At 38.0% G+C, this 22,274-nt stretch overlaps 2 protein-coding genes across 3 annotated transcripts; one reads left to right on the top strand and one right to left on the bottom strand.

Annotated features, from left to right (window-relative positions):
- Positions 1-1,423: 1,423 nt before the first annotated feature.
- LOC141293346 (somatostatin receptor type 2) lies at positions 1,424-5,664 on the top strand. The gene has a single exon (XM_073825375.1). The coding sequence runs from the start codon at positions 4,647-4,649 to the stop codon at positions 5,643-5,645; it is 999 nt and encodes a 332-aa protein (XP_073681476.1). The 5' UTR covers positions 1,424-4,646; the 3' UTR covers positions 5,646-5,664.
- Positions 5,665-5,819: 155 nt separating this feature from the next.
- On the bottom strand, positions 5,820-17,088 carry LOC141293345 (inter-alpha-trypsin inhibitor heavy chain H3-like). Of its 2 annotated transcripts, XM_073825373.1 has the most exons (25): positions 16,964-17,088; positions 14,244-14,407; positions 14,049-14,153; positions 13,801-13,963; positions 13,613-13,723; positions 12,955-13,083; positions 12,755-12,871; positions 12,347-12,515; positions 12,159-12,269; positions 11,867-12,048; positions 11,611-11,790; positions 11,317-11,444; positions 10,964-11,136; positions 10,501-10,530; positions 10,137-10,190; positions 9,730-9,756; positions 9,395-9,430; positions 9,016-9,051; positions 8,732-8,758; positions 8,342-8,386; positions 7,829-7,933; positions 7,557-7,731; positions 7,303-7,451; positions 7,043-7,127; positions 5,820-6,935 (listed from the first exon to the last, which is right to left on the bottom strand). In XM_073825373.1, exons 1-25 carry the CDS (start codon positions 17,039-17,041, stop codon positions 6,821-6,823), a joined length of 2,694 nt encoding a protein of 897 aa, XP_073681474.1. In that variant the 5' UTR covers positions 17,042-17,088; the 3' UTR covers positions 5,820-6,820. The 2 variants fall into 2 exon arrangements, with proteins under 2 accessions (XP_073681474.1, XP_073681475.1); XM_073825374.1 differs by lacking the exon at positions 9,016-9,051.
- Between the last annotated feature and the right edge of the window lie 5,186 nt (positions 17,089-22,274).

Genomic DNA, 22,274 nt, shown 5'->3' with positions numbered 1-22,274 from the left:
GAAAAACTGTAATATTGTAAAATATTATTACTGTCACAGGGAGTCAGACTGAGACGTGCGGATCCAATTGCAGCATTTATTGAGAAATGTCGACAGGCAGGAGTAATCACCAGAAAACAGGAACAACGTAGGTAATCCGGGAAACAGTTCAATAGACAGGCAATGGTCGCAATGGCAGGAAGCAGGAATCGTCAACGGGGTACACAGTCCAGAGTCATACACAGATAATCCAACACAGAGATAAACGCTTAGAATTACGACCATAGGAACAAGAAGACTTCACAAGGTGGCTGTGTGTGTGAGTGGCTTAAATGCATGTGGGTAAATGATAAACAGGTGTATGCAGCAATCAGTTCAGTGGGAAACGAGGAGCAGCTGTGTGCAGTGATTGGTGCAGTGGCTTATGGGGATTGAAGTCCAGAATGTGTGTGCAAGAGTTCATGATGAGATAGACCAGATACGTGACAAAGCCCCTCCCCAAGGAGCGGCTTCCAGACGCTCTAACCACATAATACAACCTGGAGGGTGGTGGAGCGGAGGCGGAACAGGGGGAGGGATGGAGGGCCAGGTCCATGTAGGGGTACTGGAACCACGAACTGAGGCGGAGCCGACGGAGGGAGAAGCCATGGTGGGGGAAGGGTTGGCTCCTGCATGGGGCCGGCCGACGGAGGTGGAGCCCGAGGCGGAACCGGAGAGTCGATGGTCCTAGGTGACACCGAGGATCCGGAGGGCCAAGGTGGAGCCCAAGGCTCTGGCGACCCCGGCGGAGATGGAGGTCCGGAGGTACGCAGCGGAGCCGGAGTGACAGAGGATCGAGGCTGTGCCCACGGGAGGGAGGAGGTCCACAGAGCCGGCAGGACGGAGTGACGAGGCGCAGCCGGAGGAGTAGAGTCCAGAGGCGAAGGTGGGGCGACGACTGACCGGGGCGGAGCCGGAGAGACGATGGAGCCCGGAGGAGCTGGTGGGCCGATGGCCGACAACGGAGACGAGGGAGCACAGAGCCGGGGTGGAGCCGCAGGGTCGGAGGACCGAGGTGGAGTCCAGGACTCTGAGACTGGAGGTGATGGTGAGGGATCCTTCAGTCTGGACACCGATGGAGACTGGCAGTCCCACGGCAAGTCCTCTGCACCGAAGGTGGGATGTGGGTGAGCAGAGGGACTGTCAGGAGACAGAGGTGGCGGAACTGGAGCAGCAGGGAGGGTGGGTGGGAACAGTCCATGCATGAGCTCCGTGACCAGAACCGGGCAGACAGGAATCTCAGGACGACTGGATGGAACCAGCGGAGTCTCTGGAAGGCTGGGCGGAACCAGCGGAGGCTCTGGAAGGCTGGGCGGAACCAGCGGAGGCTCTGGAAGGCTGGGCTCTGGACGACGCTCTTGTGAAGCGGGCTCTGGACGACGCTCTTGTGAAGCGGGCTCTGGACGACGCTCTTGAGGAGCGGGCTCTGGAGAACTGGACGACCCCAGCGGAGATTCAGGAGGGCTGGGCGTCTCCAGCGGAGACTCTGGAAGAGCAGGCTCTGAGCGAGCGGTCACTGGAGGGCGCTCTGGTGGCGCAGTCACAGGAGGGCGCCCTGGCGGCGCAGTCACTGGAGGGCGCTCTGGCGGTGGAGACTCTGATTTGATGGTAGCCATCTTGTGAAGGGGCTCTGGGCTAGCAGACATTTTGTGAGGAGACACAAGAAGGACGACCATCTTGTGAACAGGCTCTGGAGGGGCTGCCATACCCACAGTAAACCGAGATTTACAATGTGACATGACGAAGGTGATGAATTGTGAAAGAGTCCAACTGGGGTCCTCTTCAGGTAAGTTGAAACTGACTTCTGGGTCGAGTCCACTCCAGAAACACTCCTTCAGCATAGTATCATCACACGGTGCCAGATGGCTATATCTGACAAACTCCCTCACAAAATATTCGATGGGTCGGCCGTCTTGAAATAAACTGCAGAGCACACTTACTGGGTCGATCAAACTTCCTGCTAGATCCATTTTTGGTCGGTGTTCTGCTGACGAATAAAGCCGCTGGATCCTTGTAGCGGCGAAGTCTTCTGTCACAAGGAGGGTCAGAGACGTGCGGATCCAATTGCAGCATTTATTGAGAAATGTCGACAGGCAGGAGTAATCACCAGAAAACAGGAACAACGTAGGTAATCCGGGAAACAGTTCAATAGACAGGCAATGGTCGCAATGGCAGGAAGCAGGAATCGTCAACGGGGTACACAGTCCAGAGTCATACACAGATAATCCAACACAGAGATAAACGCTTAGAATTACGACCATAGGAACAATAAGACTTCGCAAGGTGGCTGTGTGTGTGAGTGGCTTAAATGCATGTGGGTAAATGATAAACAGGTGTATGCAGCAATCAGTTCAGTGGGAAACGAGGAGCAGCTGTGTGCAGTGATTGGTGCAGTGGCTTATGGGGATTGAAGTCCAGAATGTGTGTGCAAGAGTTCATGATGAGATAGACCAGATACGTGACAATTACAGTTTAAAATAATGTTTTCTTTTTAAATATTTTAAAATATAATTTATTTCTGTGATGCAATTACTGCAGTCTTCAGTGTTATCCTTTAGAAATCATTCTGATAATCTGATTTATTACTTTTATTATCAATGTTGGAAACAGTTGTGCTTAATATTGTTTGGAACCTGTGATTATTTTTTTCATGATTCTTTGATGAATAAAAAGTTGAAAAGAACAGCATCTATTCAAAATATTAATCTTTTCTGACCATATAAGTCTTTGCTATGACTTCTTATCAATTTATCACATCCTTGGCGAAGGTATTAATAAAAATGTACTAACCACAAACTTTTAAATGGTAGTTTATATTGTTACGAAAGTTTCTTTTAATGTTTTTTCATCAAAGAATCCTGAAAAAGGATCACAGGTTCCAACAAAATATTAAGCAGCATCGATAATAAATCAGTATATTAGAATGATTTCTGAAGGATCGTGTGACACTGAAGACTGGAGTAATTCAGCTTTGCATCACAGGAATAAATCACATTTTTAAAACATATTTAATAGAAAACAGTTCTTTTACATTTGAAGTATTATTTTACAATATTACAGTTTTCTCTGGATTTGTTATCAAATAAATGCAGCCTTGATGAACACAAGAAACTTCTTTAAAAACATTTAAACCTTACTGATCCCATACTCTTGAACAGCAGTGTACTTGTTCACATTAGATGTTTTATTAGAAGTTTTAACGTTTGCAACCAGATTAAATGCAGGGGGGAAAACAACTTTTAATAACTTTATAATCGGTTAAAATAATGGCTATTCTTATTTTTGCTATCTAGTCCCAATAAGAAGAACTTATTTTAAGAAATGTATCAGACGTGTGTAATTCTTGAAGATGCAAATGCTTAAAGGCATACTGTCTAAAGGTTTATGTCATAAACAGAGTCATGGTGATTTATTACATCTCAGACCTCAAGACCTAAATGAGGGTATTTGAGTCAGCAGTTGCATAGACAATCTGAATTATGTACAGGACAATTTATCTGTATGCTTTGAACTTTGCCCTTGTTCCTTAAACGTATCTGATCATGCACACTTGAGTTTATGACTTACTGTAACACTTCCACTAAAGGAGCTTGAAGAAACTTTAAGATCATGTAACTCATGATTCATATTTCTCAGTACTAATTAAAGGGGTAGTTTACATACACACACACACACAAAGATAATTGTCATTTACTCACCCTCATGTCATTCCAAACCTGATTCCAAAAGATGATATTTTAAAAAACGTTGTTTGTAATCATATGGTCAAACACATTCTTCAAAGTATCTATCTTTTGTTCCAAAGATTCCATAGTTTGGAATGTCATGAGAGAGAATAAAATGATAACAGAATTTAAATTTGTGGAGGGAAATGTGTTTCAATTATAATATTGTAACACTGATGGCAAAGCTATGCAAACTTATTGTCAACTCCCAGGCTCAAACATAGACAACAGAAGCTGGAGGTTGTATCCAAACTTGACAGTTCACTAAACGGGTGGTTAAACAAAGCTCTGTGTTTATAGGAGCTGCGTCACGGCTCTCAGGTCAAAGGCCATTTGACTTGCCTCTCCGGGTGTTGAACCAAGCTTTCGTTTGAAGCACTGCATTCCACTCCAGATCTTTTGAATAATATTTTAGGAATTCCAGCAGAATGATACTGTGGATTATTGAGCTCATAGACACGGAATTTGTGAAATTCGTCTTGAAGTTAGAAGAACAATCCAGCAAATCCTCTGAATGCATCTACAATCACTGAAGTCACTACAGGCAAGTACCATGGCTTTGGATCTGCCATATCTGTAAAGAATTTATAGAGGAAATCTGCGGAATGACAATAAAACAATGATTCCAGGCAACATCTTGCTTCCCGTGAAGAGAACTAAACCAGTAGCAGTATTTGTGCACTTTGAGTCCTGCAATCATTAACTATTGATGCATTCCAGAGCGTTTAATCAAGACTACTGTACAGTACGATCACTTCTAGACGCCAGGCAAAAACTAGAAAGATGCATAAGGATGTACGCTGTTTAACAAGAGTATTTGAAGAGATGAATAAAAATAGAGCTTGCATTTAGGAACCAGTTACATTCAAATCAAGCTTGTGGTTAATTCTTGGACACTCCATTATGGATAATGGGACAAACGGTTCCAGTAATGGACCGAGTGATGTTCAGCGAGTGTTGGTACCCATATTTGACAGCTTTATCCTGGTAACCGGGGTGGTGGGACACATCCTGGTTCTTATCGTCCTCTGTCGTATGATGCGGCGAGGACAAGGACAGCCTAGTGGAGGACGGACAGGAGGACTCCAACAAACAAATGCAAACGGAACAGATGTTCTTCTACTTTCGTTAAGTGTGGCAGACCTTCTCCTTCTTTCTTGTCTTCCATATCACACAGTCGCCATTGCAACCCATCATTGGCCCTTTGGAGACTTCATGTGCAAGTCAGTGAGCTTTCTAAGTGCGATGTGTACGGCAGCAAGCGCCTTCACCCTGGCCGCTCTTGCTTTTGCACGGTACATCATCGTGGTCCATCAGTCAAAAGCATATAAGTGGCGTAGAGAGGGGCGTTTAAAAGTAGTTGCGGCCATACTGTGGATACCAGCTGTTGTGTTGGCCTCGCCTCAGTTTGCTTGGAAGACATTGATTTCAAGCCGTGAAGCCCGTGAGGACTTAGCATGTTTCAATTTCCTCTCTGACAAAGGCCAGTTGGCTTATGGACTGTGCCACTTCCTATTCGCTTTTGCATTTCCACTTGGGATCATCGTAATAGCCTATGCCAAGATATACCATTTCCTTAAAATCGCTAGACGGGGACGCACAACTCAGACTGACCGTTTGGAGCACTACCATGTGCATGTGACTCAGACGTCTGCTCTGTTAGTGTTGGCATTTGCATTGTGTTGGTTGCCGTCCTATGGTTTGATGTTTGCCCAAATCTCTAAGTTTGATGAAGCAGCTGGTCCCATACCTTACTTTGGAGCTTTCGCTACCTTTGCGCGCATCATGGCAACTTCTTCTACAGTGGCCAATCCCATTCTCTATGTTTTTATGTCAGAGAAATTCAGGAAGGAGCTGATGGACCTGGGTCGAGGAGTTTGTAGAAAAGACTCTCCGAGTTAATTAGCACGATTTGTTCCGTAAAGTAAGTTGTTTACATACTTGGATGGCTGTATATAATGTATTAACAATGAGTATTTTGTTTATAAACAATTTGTATTTCAATGTATATAATGTATTTCAATGTAACCATTTTTGCACAGCCTCATAAAATGTAAAAAAGAGCCAAACAAATGATGTTGTTCATTGTTTTAATATTTTGTGTTTGGTTAAACTGCAAGACTTATCAAGTGTTTGTTCATCACATGACAATGTAGTTTGATTTGATTTTAAAGGAGAACATAGAGGTTCTTTGGGGAAACCCAAATTTGAAGCATTAACAGTTGAAGTCAAAAGTTTACATTCACCTTGCAGAATCTGCAAAATGTCAATTATTTTATTAGTACTGACCCGACTAAGACACATAAAAGACGTTTACATTTAGTGAGCAAGAGAATAGTTGAATTTATAAAAATGATCCCATTGAAAAGTTTATATATGCTTGATTCTTAATACTGTGTTGTTATCTGAATGATCCACACATTTTGTTTAGTTATAGTTGTTAACAAGTTCCTTGTTTGTCATGAACGAAGATTTTTTTTTCTTCAGAAAATCCTTCAGGTCCCACAAATTATTTGGTTTTTCAGCATTTTTGAGTATTTAAACCATTTTCAAACTATGACTGTATGATTTTGCGATCCATGTTTTCACACTGAGGACAATTGAAGGACTCATATGCAACTTTTATAGAAGTTTTAAACGCTCACTGATGCTTCAGAAGGAAACACAATGCATTAAAAGCCGGGGGGTGAAAACTTTTAAACAATAAAAATGTGTACATTTTTCTTATTTTGCCTACAAAAAAAAAATCCCATGTAGTTCTGCCCTTCAGAAGCTACAGAAGATACTTTTACATGTTTGCCAGAAGACAAAATAAGCTAAATTTACCCTGATCTTCAATTTCAAAAAGTTTTCAACCCCAGCTCTTAATGAGTCCCTCATATGCAAACATATTTTATGTGAAATATCTTATTTGGGTCAGTACTAAATAAACAAAATAACATGCATTTTGCATGATCTCTCTTATTTAGTTACAATAATTAACATTTTGCTGATTCTGTAAGGTGCATGTAAACTTTTGACTTAAACTGTACTTAACATGAACCATCAAAATCAAAAGGAAACACTCTTTGTCAATTCTACAGCCGAGTGACAGTGAAATCGGCAATCTCTGCCTCCATCACAGCCTGGAATGGTACAAGCCAGCATTCTCGAACAGGAGTTGAATGTAATCTGTAATCGCTGACAGTCTCCCTACAATTAATAGACGCAAATTAAATATTTAAAACATATAGGGCAACACAGTACTTTTTAAAATGAGGTACAAAAAGTTGTATGTATTTAATAATTTAATCTCTTACAAAGAAGTCTTCCACTCCTTGTTGTTTATCTTCAGAGTTAGTGTTTGTGATCCTTTAGTTTCCTCATATGAAATATCACCCTTTCCTTAAAGAATATCCAGAGATATGGGGATTTCTAACTAATTTTGGTTTAGCAACAGCAATTTATCCAAAATATCTACTTAGTAATAATAAATAGTTGTTGGCTAACAAATTGACATTACATCAGAACTATTTTTCAAGAAATGTTTGAATGTTTAGACAGTGAGTTGCTCTCTTACCTAAAATGCCTGTCAGGCTGACATCTTTTGGATATTCCCAAATGGCAGGCCACAAAAACATGACCCCATCCTTCTTATGAGAAAGAATAACAACACCAATATTTCCCATGGTAACATTCATCTCATTTTCCAGAACAACCAGAGACACACTGTTGATAGAGAATAACTGTTAACAAGCAAACAGAGAAGAGTTATATGCTCCAGATTTAGAATACATTCATGAAAACATAGATGCTTAGAACTTCTATATTTACCCATCTGTATCGAGTTGGGTCTTTTCCTGGCCCCACAAAAACTCAGCATTATCCTGGCCATTACGGTAACTGATAGACTTTGTGCTTACTATCAGGAGATGGTTCATTTTGTAATGAAAAGCAATTTGATGGAATCCATTTTGTTCACTCAGAGACTCTCCGTTCATAGAGAACTCTAGGATAAACAGAAAATACCACAGTAAGCGCATTCATGAGACAGATGGTCTGTTAAATAGATGCACATGCAGAACAAACATTTTTGAATGCCTAACCTGAAGCTGAATCCTGTAGGAGTCTGAGTTTGTGAGGAACAGGAACGTCGAAACATAGTGGCTTAGACTGACCAACAACAGGCTGGAGGAAACGACTGCTATGGACTTATGAAGAGAGAATCAAAAAGTCACTTAGTGTTCTTAAGAGAGTGCTCCAAATCTCAGCTCATTACCTGTATAAAAGACACCTGGGAGCTAGAAATCTTGCTGATTGATAGAGGATCAAATACTTATTTCACTCACTAAAATGCAAATCAATTTATAACTTTTTGGAAATGCATTTTTCTAGATGTTTTGTTGTTATTCTGTCTGTCACTGTTCAAATAAACCCACCATTAAAAGTATAGACTGATAATTTCTTTGTTAGTGGGCAAATGTAAAATCAACATTTTTAAATAGTACACAAGAGAAAATAATTATTTTGGTAAAACAATTAACATTTTGCAGATTCTGCCAGGTGTATGGAAACTTTTAACCTCAACTGTAATTAATAAAAATAAAAATGATATTTACCTTGCACAGCAGGGGGACTAGTTGTTTGCATAGATGGGGAGCTGTCTAAGACCAACAGACATTGTAAATAATATAAAGAAATCCCCATTCTGCATTATTTACTAAATTTAGTCTTTAAGGTGACGTGCATAATTGATTGGCATACAAATCGAAGAGCGTCACTAAAGTATATTGTAATTTCAAAAAATATTGCTACACATGTAAATAGAAAGAAGCAACAGTAAACATTCTCAACAAAGTATGGGAGAGTTTGTTATTGGAAGCCAATAAAGAAATCCAATTTATAATGATTTTGTAGTCTACAAGAACATCTACTGTATATTGTCTGCTTATGAGTCTGAGACCAAATGCAAGTAAAAAGCTGAAAATACAATGAATTAAATAACTTACATGTAGGCAGAACATCAAAAATGATATCTAAAAAGAAAGAACATTTTGACATTGTATAAATTATTACTCAAATAGTTTTACTAGTAACTAGTATGGCACTTAATTCAAATATTTTTCAATAAGGTTACAGCTAAGGGGTTGTGCTGTGTGTTGTACCCCTTTAATATAGTTTTGTAGATTTTATATGCTTAAAAACAATAATTAATTACATAAAACAACCAAACTATTTAACTAAGCTATTATTATACCAAACTATTTAATAAAGAAGAAAAATTATGACGCACCAGAATCGAACACTTCTTCAAATGTGCTGTACATTGCTTAAAAAATAAATAAACAACAATTACATTTATCACCTTCACTTAAGGTTAAAATGAATTTGGCTTACAAATGGGCTGCTGCAGAGGAAATAATGAAATATAAAAACAAATTTTAAAAAAGACATGCATTTCAGTCAGGCTAAGAACACCCGTGCAACATTCATTGCATTGCTTTTCATCTTCTACAACTAGTATGGCACTTAATTAAAATATTTTCCAATTAGGTTAAAGCTAAGGGGTTGTGCTGTGTGTTGTACCCATTTTACATACTTAAAACCAATAATTCGTTAAATAAAACTACCAAACTATTTAACTTCAATAAAGAAGAAAAATTCTGACGTACCAGCATCTGACTCTTCTATAGGTGGTGTTTCCAGTGCTTAAAAAGACACATGAATAAATAACAAGGTGAAAATTAATTTGGCTTACAATTGGGCTGCTGCAAAATTATTTTTAAACAAATTTAAAATAAGACATGCATATATTTAGGGCATTTAGGACAAGAGATGTTTACTTTTCTAATCACTTTATATACAAAGGCATTTTCATATTCATTCAGCATAAAACATAAATCAAATTAACATGATTTTGTAGCCCACAAAGACATAGCTGTTTACGTACAAGTCTGAGACCAAATGCAAGTAAAAAACTGAAAATACAATGAATTAAATAACTTACATATAAGCGGAACATCAAAAAGGGTTTCTAAAAAGAAAGAAAATTTTGACATTCGTATACATTATTACTCAAATATTTTTAAGAATATTTTTTTCTGCACTTCAACAGTTATTCTTCCAGAAAAACTGGCTTTTGATTGGTCAATGCAGATTTCGGTCAGGCTAAGAACACCTGTGCAATATTCACTGCATTGCTCTGTATCATCTACAACTAGTATGGCACTTAATTCAAATATTTTTCAATAAGGTAACAGCTAAGGGGTTGTGCTGTGTGTTGTACCCCTTTAATATAGTTTTGCAGATTTTACATACTTTAAAACAATAATTAATTACATAAAAGTACCAAACTATTTAACTAAACTGTTATTATACCAAACTATTTAATAAAGAAGAAAAATTATGACGCACCAGTTTCCAGTAACACTTCTTGGTCCATTTCTTCGTCCAGTGCTACGTCCAGTGCTTAAAAAGACACATAAATAAATAACAAGGTGAAAATTAATTTGGCTTACAATTGGGCTGCTGCAAAGGAAATACTGGAAGATAAAAACAAATTTAAAATAAGAAATATATTTACTGTAGGACATTTAAAACAAGAGATCTTTACTTTTCCAACCATTTCACATTAAGTACAAATTAATTTTCATATTCATACAGCATACAACGGAAATCAAATTAACATGATTTTGTAGCCCACAAAGACATATGATTAACTTACAAGTCTGAGACCAAATGCATGTAAGAAAAATATATTGTAAATAGAATAACGTACACATGTATGGGGCGGCATCAGGAACTGCAACTGGAAAGAAAGAACATTTCACATTTTGAGCATGACTTTGAGCATGACTTAATTTTATAATTTTTGCAATGACTCTTTTAGAAAACAGACAACTGTCATATCTGCAGCATTTCAGTCAAGCTAAAAACACCTGAGCAACGTCCATTGCATTCCTTTGTCATGTCAGAAGCTGTATCATCTAGAAGTAGTGTGGCACTTCATTCAAATATTTTAGAATAATATTTGTGTCCTTAATCTTAACTTTTGTATTCTTAACTCTTTTTTTTAATCGGTAAGGTCACAACTTAATGGGGTTATGCTGAGTGTTGTGAATAACAAGGCCCTTTAGCAATTAACATGCATTTTACATACTAAAAACACTAATAAAAATTGTGTTTCAATATTTTCAAAATAAAATTAAAATTCATTAACAAAGAAAAATAATTTGATGTACCAGCATCAAAATGTTCCCTTCCTCCCTCTTTGGGTTTGTCAGCAATTTCAACTTCACCTTCTTGTGGCTTAGTAACGACCATAGAGGTGAGAGGAGTGACAAACTGGTATTTCAGGGAGAGTTTGAGAGCTTCTTTCTTTTCATCCTCTTTCTCTTGTCCTTTAAGAAGCACCCTGAGACAGAAATACTTTGTATGAAATTGTTTCTCCTTCCAGGCATATGCAATTGGGATACTGATTTGATTTTGAGAAGGACTATCTGCAAAATGTTTTTTTTTTTAACCTCTATTTGCTGTTTTAACTCGATCATTAGTGTCTGTGTGTATACATATACAGCCAAAAACATTAACTTACTGTCTCTCCAGAAGCTGCTTCACTGTAAGGTAGGCCCATAATCTCTGCATGAAATCTTCATTCTCAGGTGGGACATCACTGGGGTCTTTTGCCATTATAGTGTCCTGATACGTCACATTACGGCCTTTCTACTCAGAAATAATACTAGTGTTTTTATTTTTTATTAGGAATGCTGTTAGTAACTTCCTTTCAAAATGGACCATAGACCATCAATGGTTTAAATGATACTCTAAAATACCACTCCACTCAATCCCTCCATTTGATAAATACATGATTGTAGAGTGAAAATCTTACTGATACTGCGATGACTTCGGTGGTGAAACTCTCCACACTGTTGTCTGTGATTTGTCCTGACACCACAATCTCAGAGCCATTGAAGTACAAGCCAAAGCTGGTCTTGGTAAGGTTTGTCCCTCCTGGGTATTTCAGTTGAATATCAGTGAGGAGAGGGACGGCCACTTCATCATAGAAGCCCTAAAAATCAAAAAGCTTTTAAATGCACTCAAACACTCATTAAGGATGAATTCACAGCTGATTGTCTGTAGTTCACCTGCAGCTGTAGATCGGCATCCGAATCTTCATAAATCCTCCGAGCAACTCCACTATTTTCCAGTGACATCTTTGTCAGGAAGTCAAAGTTAACATCATATCCAAAACCAAGACAATAAAGGGGAAACTTTGTTCCAATGGCCTCTTTCACATTGGACATTATCTTCTGTATGTTGGTTTCACCTGTTTAAAAAGTACAATTTGATATTTCTGAGTTATTTGAGTGGTTCATGAATGAACTAATGCTATGATAAAACACTATTTGGCTTGTGTTTGTCAGTGTGAATGTGTGCCTGAAGTGGGATCTCCATCAGTCAGCAGGATCAGGATGGAGGCTGTTCCCTCTCGTGGATGTCGATTGATCATCTCCACTCCTGCTAGAACTGCAGCGTTTATGTCTGTGGCTGAAGGAAGACCAAACATTGTCATGTTTCTGTGAGGAACTTTCTTGCTCCTTATTTACATTAGTGCTGTAACTCACCTCCTCTATCTCTGATCTCCTTCACAAAAGATTTTGCATTCTTCAGGTTTGTCTCAGTAGCTTTGAGGAGCTCACGCTTCCAGAAGCTAACTTCACTGTCAAAGGTGATCAATCCAAAGTGGTCGTCCTCATCAAGATCACTCAAAATCCTTAGCAGTGCCAAACGAGTCTAAAGAAAAACACTCCTGTCAGCACATCTGGAAGTTATTCTTTCTCCCTTATGACTGCACACTACCAGACACAGTCAAAGAAAACCAAATTGATTTCAATACAGAAATCCCTGTTGTTGTTGTTTTTTTTAAGCATGGAAATGCAGAATGCTCCAAGAATGTTCTGCAAGGGTTTTACAATCAAAACATTTTATAGCTCATTACATGCTGTGGATTTGGCTGAAACATTGACATTTACCTGCTGCATTTTTCTGCCACTCATTGAGCCACTGTGGTCAATGATAAACACCACATTTTTGGGAATACGTGGAACATCAGTGGGTGCAAAGTAGTGGACGAAATAGCCCTTTGATACCTGAGAGAACAGAAAATATGTCATTTTAGAATATTATTTGTCATATTATTTTACTTCCTTAAAGCATGATACTGAAAACGTACCATAACATCTCCTTTGGGATTTTTTCTCTGTACATCGTATGTTATGAGCAGGTCTCCATTCATCCCATGTTCTCCACAGCTTTTACACTTGGTCTGTTGACTTCTAGTAGGGTAGAAGGTCACCCATGCCTGGAATGATCAGTTTGATCATTAGATAACATTATTTGAAGTGTATGTGCATATTGAGAACATCTAAACTGTGTTTTTAACTCATTTGTGACCCTGGACCACAAAACCAGTCTTAAGTCGCTGGGGTATATTTGTAGCAATAGCCAAAAATACATTGTATGGGTCAAAATTATTGATTTTTCTTTTATGCCAAAAATCATTAGGAAATTAAGTAAAGATCATGTTCCATGAAGATTTTTTGTAAAATTCCTACTATAAATATATCAAAATGTAATTTTTGATTAGTAATATGCATTGTTAAGAACTTAATTTGGACAACTTTAAAGGTGATTTTCTCAGTATTTTGATTTTTTTGCAGATTCCAGATTTTCAAATAGATGTATCTCGGCCAAATATTGTCCTATTCTAACAAACCACATATCAACAGAAAGCTTATTTATTGAGCTTTCATATGATGTAAGCATCTCAGTTTTGTAAAAATTAACCTTATGACTGGTTTTGTGGTCCAGGGTCACATTTAAGTTCTTACGTCTTTGTCTGCTCTAGTGGTTGTGATGGCATTGGCCAGATCACCGGTGCTCAAATCTCCTTTCACCTCCAAGAAGGAAATTCCTGGTTTCTCTTGGATGTGCACATCTATCTGATGTGAGTAAAAGAAACAAACTCTAACTATCCATCTAAATTGATTAGCCATCTCCTCCTTGTTTCTTCTTCTACCTTGAAGTCAGCCACTGGCTGCATCGGTTGGGCATTGATGAGTAGCTCATATTTCCCAAGGCGACGCTGTAGCAGTTCCTCGTAGGTCAACTCAAAGGTCACTTTACTTAAAGCAGCCACCGCCACTGAAGTTTTAAAGTCCTCTAAAATCCTTCCAACAGATCTGAAATACAAATAAATCCCAGCATATTACTAAACATTCTATCAATACATATTTTACAAACCTAGTTAAAAAAAAAATCCAGTACTTGACCAGACCAGCACTTTGTCCTCGAGATACTGCTTTATTGTATTGCTGCTGAGCTTCCGCTTTTTCCTTCACAACTCCATCATAGGTTTTCCCCTCTATAACCCTAATAGAGAAATGAAAAGACTAAACAAACTTTTCAGAGTTTTCAGACACTTTCATAACATTTGTAATTAAGAGTATTGAAATTCCATACATTCTGAATTTGCTGATGAAGGCATTCTTGGGAATCTTGACCTCAAACTGGATCTCTTGAGATTCATTCAGTGTGTTAGCAACGCGGCTTGTGATGACTGTTGTAGCGTAGCGACTGGTGACCGTGGAGTTAATGTAGAAGCTGTATATATCCACATTTTGTTTCTGAGAAGACACCAGAAGGTACTCTTAATAAATTGTTAATTCATTTTAGGTAGGACTAATAATTTTAACTCAAATCAGGAGTTTATAATGAGTGGCTCACTGAGCATAAGCAGCCGTTCACACACATTTTAATCTCATCTGCGTGCAGCTATTTTTAGCTATAATAAGCCCAACACACGGACAGTATATTGGAATGAGTAAAAGATGCTTTATCCCCTTGTAGCACGCACAAGAGACGATTCTAGTCAACCAATCAACATTCTACAGTGAGTTTAGCTCCACTCTTTTGATTGTTGTGCTAGGTACCCCAACGGTAGGGTAGCTTTTTGGTACGGTTCGCTATTTTGGTACCATTCACAATTTTTGAAAATGGAAATGGACATAATTGCGTACCGAACTGTGCCGTGCTGAATTGTACTGCTCAATGGAAACAAGCCATAAAAGCCTCCTCTGTTTGGGAAGGTGCACACGCAGTCAGCGGAGGCTCACGCTGCGGAGCCAGGCGAATAAATCCTGCTTAAAGGGGTCATAAAGGGGTTTCTTGTTTTCCTTTGTCTTTGGAGTGTTACAAGCTGTTTGTGCATAGATAAGATCTGTAAAGTTGCAAAGTTTAAAGTCTCAAACCAAAAGAGATATTTATTATAAAAGACACAGCCACACCTTCCTAAAATGGCTTGTTCAAACATGCCCACATGTACGTCACAGCGTGGGTAGATTTGTATAACACCGCCCATATGTGAAAAAGTGTTGGCCCCCTTCCTGATTTTTTATTTTTTTTTGCATGTTTGTCACACTTTAATGTTTCAGATGATCAAACTAATTTAAATATTAATCAAAGATAACACAAGTAAACAAAACATGCAGTTTTTGAAAGAAGTTTTTTATTATGAAGGAAAACAAAATCCAAACCCACAAGGTTTTCACTGTGTGAAAAAGTGTTTGCCCCCTAAACTTAATAACTGGTTGGGCCACCCTTAGCAGCAACAACTGCAATCAAGCGTTTGCGATAACTTGCAATGAGTCTGTTACAGCGCTGTGCAGGAATTATGGCCCACTCATCTTGGCAGAATTGTTGTAATTCAGGCGCATTGGAGGGTTTTCGAGCATTAACCGCCTTTTTAAGGTCATGCCACAGCATCTCAATAGGATTCAGGTCAGGACTTTGACGAGGCCACTCCAAAGTCTTCATTTTGTTTTTCTTCAGCCATTCAAAGGAGGATTTGCTGGTGTGGTTTGGATCATTGTTCTGCTGCAGAACCCAAGTTTGCTTCAGCTTGAGGTCACCAACAGATGGCCAGACATTGTCCTTCAGGATTTTTTGCTAGACAGCAGAATTCATGGTTCAGTTTATCACAGCAAGTCTTCCAGGTCCAGAAACAGCAAAACAGCCCCAGACCATCACACTACCACCACCACATCTTACTGTTGGTATGATGTTACTTTTACGCCAGATGTAATGGGACACACACCTTCCAAAAAATTCAACTTTCAGCCAATCACAACGCACCAGATAGCTGGCCACTCAGAGAACACCTCGCTTTTTATCAATGATGATTTTTGTAAAAATCTAAGCGTTTCAAAAAGTGTGTGTGTGTGTGTGTGGGGGGGGGGGGGGGCAGACAGGAGCAACAATAATACAGTATGTGGAAAATATGTTTTTGAACCTCAAACCGCATAAACGCATTGCATTACACCAATTACACCAAATAATGCTCTTTTTAGCAACATCGTATGACCCCTTTAAGAAGGGGGAATGGAGAGTAGATAGGGTGCGTTTGTGTGTGGAGGCCAGTGCCGCTCCCTCAGCAGTGACAAACACATACTTTCGCGTTGAAGAATAAGCTGGATTACTGCATTATTACATGGGAAAAAAAATTAAAAGCAGCTTAGTGGAACACAAAAAATGCATTCTTTGTGACCTGCTAATTGAAATGTGAAAAATTACTCTTTACGTGGGATTGCTCAAATATTTACTGTTCGTAAATGATACAGAGAAAAGGCCTTTGGACTAAATAACAAATTCAACTACATCTCACAGTAAACTATTGAGCAATAGATAATTTAGTAGAGTATAGCTTTCACTCAACAGTGGTTCTGTATGTATCAACAGAGAAACTAAACAGCTTTTCCTTTTTTGAATAGTTTGTTGTTGTTGTAACTGAACAACGAGGAGTAAAATATCACAGACGTCTTAGCACAAGTTTAATTAGCGTCCCAGGTAAAGAAGTTACTTATGGTAATTAAATAAGTCCTGATAGGTTGCAATGTAAATCAGTAAGATTTTATAATAGCAAAGCAGACTTCTTATATAAAATGCATGTAAATACCAGTTGTCACACTATATCTTCTCATTATAGGCTACTTCTTAGGAAGATGATATACTTAAATGCTTAGTTTCATGATCAAAATAGCGTTTTTGTATTTGATGCATGCATTTTAACATGATTTTTCAAACAAATGATGTATAGATAATCAAGTAAACCTAAGTTAGCTTTGCCTTTATCTGACTGATTTTGTAGCCTTAACACATTGCCTGATATGTTAATTGACCCTCACCTTCTTAACAGGACCTGAAGTGGCTGAGAGGAGAAAAACACCCAGGAGAATCAGCCGGAGAGCTGCTCGATCCATCATGTCTTGCACAAGAAAACTGACCTCCAAACACTGCTACACTGTTTTTAAACTCATGCCCACATCATGCTGGGGCTGTTATTGACCAGTTGAAGTAACCTCCCCCTTTATTTTTAATCTTGAACCTGATTCTTGGCTACTTGCAGTGTTCAGCAGATTACTTTAAAGGGGTCATCAGATGCAAAACTCACTTTTACACGTTGTTTGAACATTAATGTGTGTTGGCAGTTTGTATACACAACCGCCCTAAAATGATAAAAATCCACCCAGTGGTATTTTTTCAATCTTTAAAAGTAATATCCCCTTTTTGACACACAGACAGAGGCCGCTCCTATATGATAGTTGATTGACATGAGTGCCTTACCTTAGACCCTCACCGAGCTGAAACAGTTCGACTTCAATCACCATTGTGTCGACTCAGGTGCAGGAGAAGACAAGAATGTCTCAGATTGAGCGATTGAGATGTTCTGTTGTTGGATGTAATAATAAACATAGCAGTCATCATTTACTCCCGACGTCTGAGCTGTTGAAGATGCAGAGGATAACGTTACTTTCGTTTTTAAAAGGAAAGTGCCGATCCCGATCTACATATGCGTTTATGTTTGTGCGAATCGTTCCTGATGCAGCGTCACCCACAGCAGAAATTAGTATAATTTTTTTTTTATGCATCTTTGCAAATGGCCTTTCTTAATAATGTGCTTGTTGGCAGGTTTCGCTGCTAAACATGGCTAAAGTAAACATTACGACTCATCATCCCAGGCAGAGAGGGGTGGGGCGAGCAGAGCTCATTTGCATTTAAAGGGCCCATGCAATAAAATGAGTTAATTTTTTTCAAGAGCTGATTTTGACAAGGTAAAAGGGTGTTTTTTTACAGTACTATTGAGAAATTTTAACCAAAGTATATTATAACCTATTCATTAAGACCCTAAATAATCATATGAACTTATGGAAAATGGGCATCCGATGACCCCTTTAAAAAAGTAAATAGTGATAGTTACTAGTTACTTCTCACAAATAGTAACTGAGTTACATCATTACAAACTGATCACCAGGGAAAGTAACTAAAAAATAAAAAAATTGTAGTTCACTTTTGAATGGAGTGTCATCAAGCACTGAAAACAGAAATTGCTGCATTATTACATCTATCCCAAAGGAGGAGTTATACAACCATGCAGCACTTTATGATATATGATATGTACAGGCATTCTCTATTATAGAGGACTTTCTGGCATGGTTTCTCTATTTATATATGTGATGATATAAGCTTTTATATTCTATTTTTGTGCTTTTCTATTCTGAGTTCTTAATAGGGACATATTTATCATGCAATTTACTAAGTAAAAGGCCTTTTAATCTAATCATCATTGTATTGCATTGCATTACAGTATATTGTTGCTTATATTTAGAAATTACAGGGCTTGATCATAAAAACTATGCATTAAAATATCTGCTTACTACGACATGTTATTGGGAGATATAGAGTGACAACTGATATTCATATGGATTTTTATTAGTGCTGTCAAATGAGTAATCATGATTAATTGATCCAAAATTAAAGTTTTTGTGTACATAATATATTCATATACAGTTGAATAATTTTGATTGCAGCTGTACATAATGAATATACACAGTACCACACACATACAGTCAAGCCCGAAATTACTCATACTCCTGGCAAATTCTGACTTAGTTACTTTTATTCAACCAGCAAGTTTTTTTTTTTTTGATCGGAAATGACACAGGCTTCTCCCAAAAGACAATAAGACGATGTAAAAGAGACATCATTGTGGAAAAAATATTTCTTAGCTTTTATTTACATTTGAACAAAATGTGGTATGTGCAAACAAAAGACAGACAGTCCAACAGATACTGCACAGCGCTGGGTTCCACAGACGCAAACCAATGAGGACACCACTTCTCCAGATAAGGCACACAAAAGCCCGCTTGGCCTTTGCAAATGCTCATCTGGACAAAGAAGACGACTTCCGGTCTTCTGTTTTATGGTCAGATGAAACAAAAATTTAATGTAGCCTTCATTTGGCATAAAAAAGCAGAAGTCTTCAACCCTAAGAACACCATTCCCACTGTCAAACATGGTGGGAACCTAATGTTTTGGGGGTATTTTTCAGCCGGTGGGCCAGGGAACCTGATCACAGCAAACGGCACCATGAAAAAGGAGCATTACATCAAAATTCTCAACAACAACATCAGGCAGTCTGCAGAGAAACTTGGCCTTGGACACCTGTGGACATTTCAGCACGACAACAAACCAAAATACACAGGAAAACGGTGAAGAAATGGTTAGCAGACAAAAACAATAACATTTTGCAGTGGCCCAGCCAGAGTCCTGAATTAAATCCAATTGAGAATCTGTGGAGAGAACTAAAGATCAGGGTGATGGCAAGGAGACCCTCCAACCTGAAAGAGATGGAGCGCATTGCTAAAGATGTATGGGCAAAAATACCAGTGGAGACATGCAAAAAGCTGATCAGCAATTTTAGGAAGCGTTTGATTGCTGTAATAGCCAAAAAAGGCTTTTCTATTGATTACTTATAAGGGTATGAATAATTTTGGACATGACACTTTTTGTTCAGATGTAAATAAAAAATTTGAAATATTTTTTTCCACAGTGATGCCTCTTGTAAATCGTCTTGTTATCTTTTGTGAGAAGCCTGTGTCATTTCCAGTCAAAAAAAAAAAAAAAAAAAAAAACTCCGGTCAAAAAAAAAAGGAGCATCAGGGAGTACAATGGAATCCAGAATTTCAAACAAACAGAACTTTTAATAGAACAAAAGGGAGAACACAACCTCTTCACACAACATTAAGACAAGACAAAGAAACTCAGGAAGGAAAGCACTATAGCCTAAATACTAACCAAACGAGGACCTAATGAGGATAATTAATAGACACAGGTGGACAGAATAACCAATTAACTAAACAAGAACAGGAAACTGACCATAAAAGGAAACACAGGAACTTAGGCTGGGGGGAAAACACGGAACATGGATGTGACAACATTCTTTTAACAAAAAAAGATGCAGTTAATAGTTTGACAGCACTGATTTTTATATAAATTGTCTGCTATGCCGTTATAAAGGTCTCAAATAAGCTGTCATAATTTGGCCATATAAATATCAGCAAAAATTTATGTTTTTTTTTCTTCCACGAGCATGAGCTCCATATTCTCCTATATACTACTGTTTACAAACGTTTTTTTTTTTTCCAAATTATTTAGGAGTTCACTAAAATCTTTCATTTTGAGAATGAATATTACAAATGTTAAGCTTTACAGCAGGGGTCACCACACTCGGTCCTGGAGGGCCGGTGTCCCTACAGAGTTTAGCTCCAACCCTAATCAAACGCACCGGAACCAGCTAATCAAGGCCTTAATAGGTATACTTGAAACTTCCAGGCAGCTGTGTTGAGGCAAGTTGGAGCTAAACTCTGCAGGACACTGGCCCTCCAGGATCAAGTTTGGTGACCCTTGCTTTACAGGGTTTCCAGTGATGAATGTTAGATTGCATCACATAATACAGTCTGCAGGGGGCGCTTTATGACTTTACTGTTAATACACTCAGGTGAAACGCCTCCTGACTGCACAAAAAAGCAAGTCTGAGTTTAAGTATATTTTTGTAGTAACAATGTAATGGATCTGTTACCATTTGTATGCTCTAAAAATTAAGATATAGTGTTATGGTAGCTGAATAATGTTAATTTGTAAATCAATTTAGCAAAAAACTTTGCCTAACGAAAGAGAACATCAATAAATATTCACTCAATGTTCTTATTACACAAAAGAGGAAATAAAAAGAGCAGTTTTTTTCACACTTGATTTCACACAAAACACATAAACCATCTTTTAAGGCACAATTGTTAAGCTAAAAGCATCAAATGACCTTTCTGAATGAGACAAAAGCATTTAATGAATGTGCCTGGGTAGGTCTGAGAAATGCCTCTAACTTTTTTCCAAGTACAGCCAAAAAAAGGTGAAAGAATGCTAACCAACTTGTTTATTCAGATTTCTTTTTGGGCTCACCTAGCCATTAGACATTTCTAGAACAAGCGCACAAAATTTACATACTTTGTTTAATGTCCACCAAATGTTAGGTGAATACAGTCAAATTAAACCATATCATTTGACTTTTTATGTATGTATTTATTTACTTATTTAACCAGGAAGGCCCCGTTGAGATCTCTTCTACCAGGGAGTCCTGGTCAGGATAGGTAGCAAAGGACAAAATTAAAAAAGAAAAAAAACATTTCACCACACAATGGACAAACACAAAACACAATTTCCTTTAAAAACTCAATAAAAATAGCTTTAAATGTCAGGCTATCTGGAAAAAGCAGAGTACTTTGGTGCTGTCTTGTTTTCAAGCATTGAAATGCCATTGTAATGAAAACAAATGTTAATAATACATTATGCTACTAAATATTTTATATATTTATATTTAGAAACTTGACTTCTGTACAAACTGTGAAGTCTTGACTCCAAAATAGCTGTTGCACATGTCCAGCTTTTTTGTCCATGCTGTAAAATAGTAAATGGAATATACATTTTGTTGTGTTATTATTATTATAAATTAATATCACAAATTTTCACATTTATACCAATGCATTTTTGAAATTTACTAGTAATGAAAAAGTTTTCAACACTATATATATATATATATATATATATATATATATATATATATATATATATATATATATATATATATATATATATATATGTTTTTTTATTTTTTATTTTTTGCAGATAGTGTCCTTTTAATGGTGGGGCACTAGAAAGTTGAAATTAAACATGTTACAACTTGCCCCAAAATGACAGTTGCTCTTGTCCTTATGACAACTCTCCCCAGTCACCCCTATATGCATTCTGCTTCAGGGATGGGTGTTTTGGGGTGTTTCTAATATAAACAGCCCTTGCTTAACAAACTTTGAGCCTTATTATCTCTAAAAGAAGCGTCTGGATGAACTCACTATGCTACTCCCTGTTTTGGGTGGTTTCTGTCAGTTATTAACAGTGACTCTTAATTCCAGGCGAGTTATTATTACCAGTTGCCATGGCACATGAAACAGAGCTGCTTAACACATTCACTCGTTTACAGAGAATGATCCCGACAGGGAACTTTGCACCTGGCAGTTTCCTGGTTACAGTTTTACAAAGCTGCAAATCACCACGATCATATTTCACGTCCAGAAAACAGCTCTGTTAATTATGAGCACATAAACA

The sequence above is a fragment of the Garra rufa genome, chromosome 20 (genome assembly GCF_049309525.1).
Source record: "Garra rufa chromosome 20, GarRuf1.0, whole genome shotgun sequence".
Taxonomy (NCBI): domain Eukaryota; kingdom Metazoa; phylum Chordata; class Actinopteri; order Cypriniformes; family Cyprinidae; genus Garra; species Garra rufa.
This window is presented reverse-complemented; position numbering and strand designations above follow the sequence as displayed.

Excerpts from the sequence above, each read along its gene's own strand:
- LOC141293346 (XM_073825375.1), top strand. The coding sequence starts at position 4,647 with ATGGATAATGGGACAAACGGTTCCAGTAATGGACCGAGTGATGTTCAG.
- LOC141293345 (XM_073825373.1), bottom strand. The coding sequence starts at position 17,041 with ATGATGGATCGAGCAGCTCTCCGGCTGATTCTCCTGGGTGTTTTTCTC. Across the intron at positions 13,724-13,800 it reads AGCCAGTGGCTGACTTCAAG|ATAGATGTGCACATCCAAGA; the intron begins GTAGAAGAAGAA and ends TACTCACATCAG. Across the intron at positions 11,445-11,610 it reads CCGAAGTCATCGCAGTATCA|AAAGGCCGTAATGTGACGTA; the intron begins GTAAGATTTTCA and ends ATTTCTGAGTAG.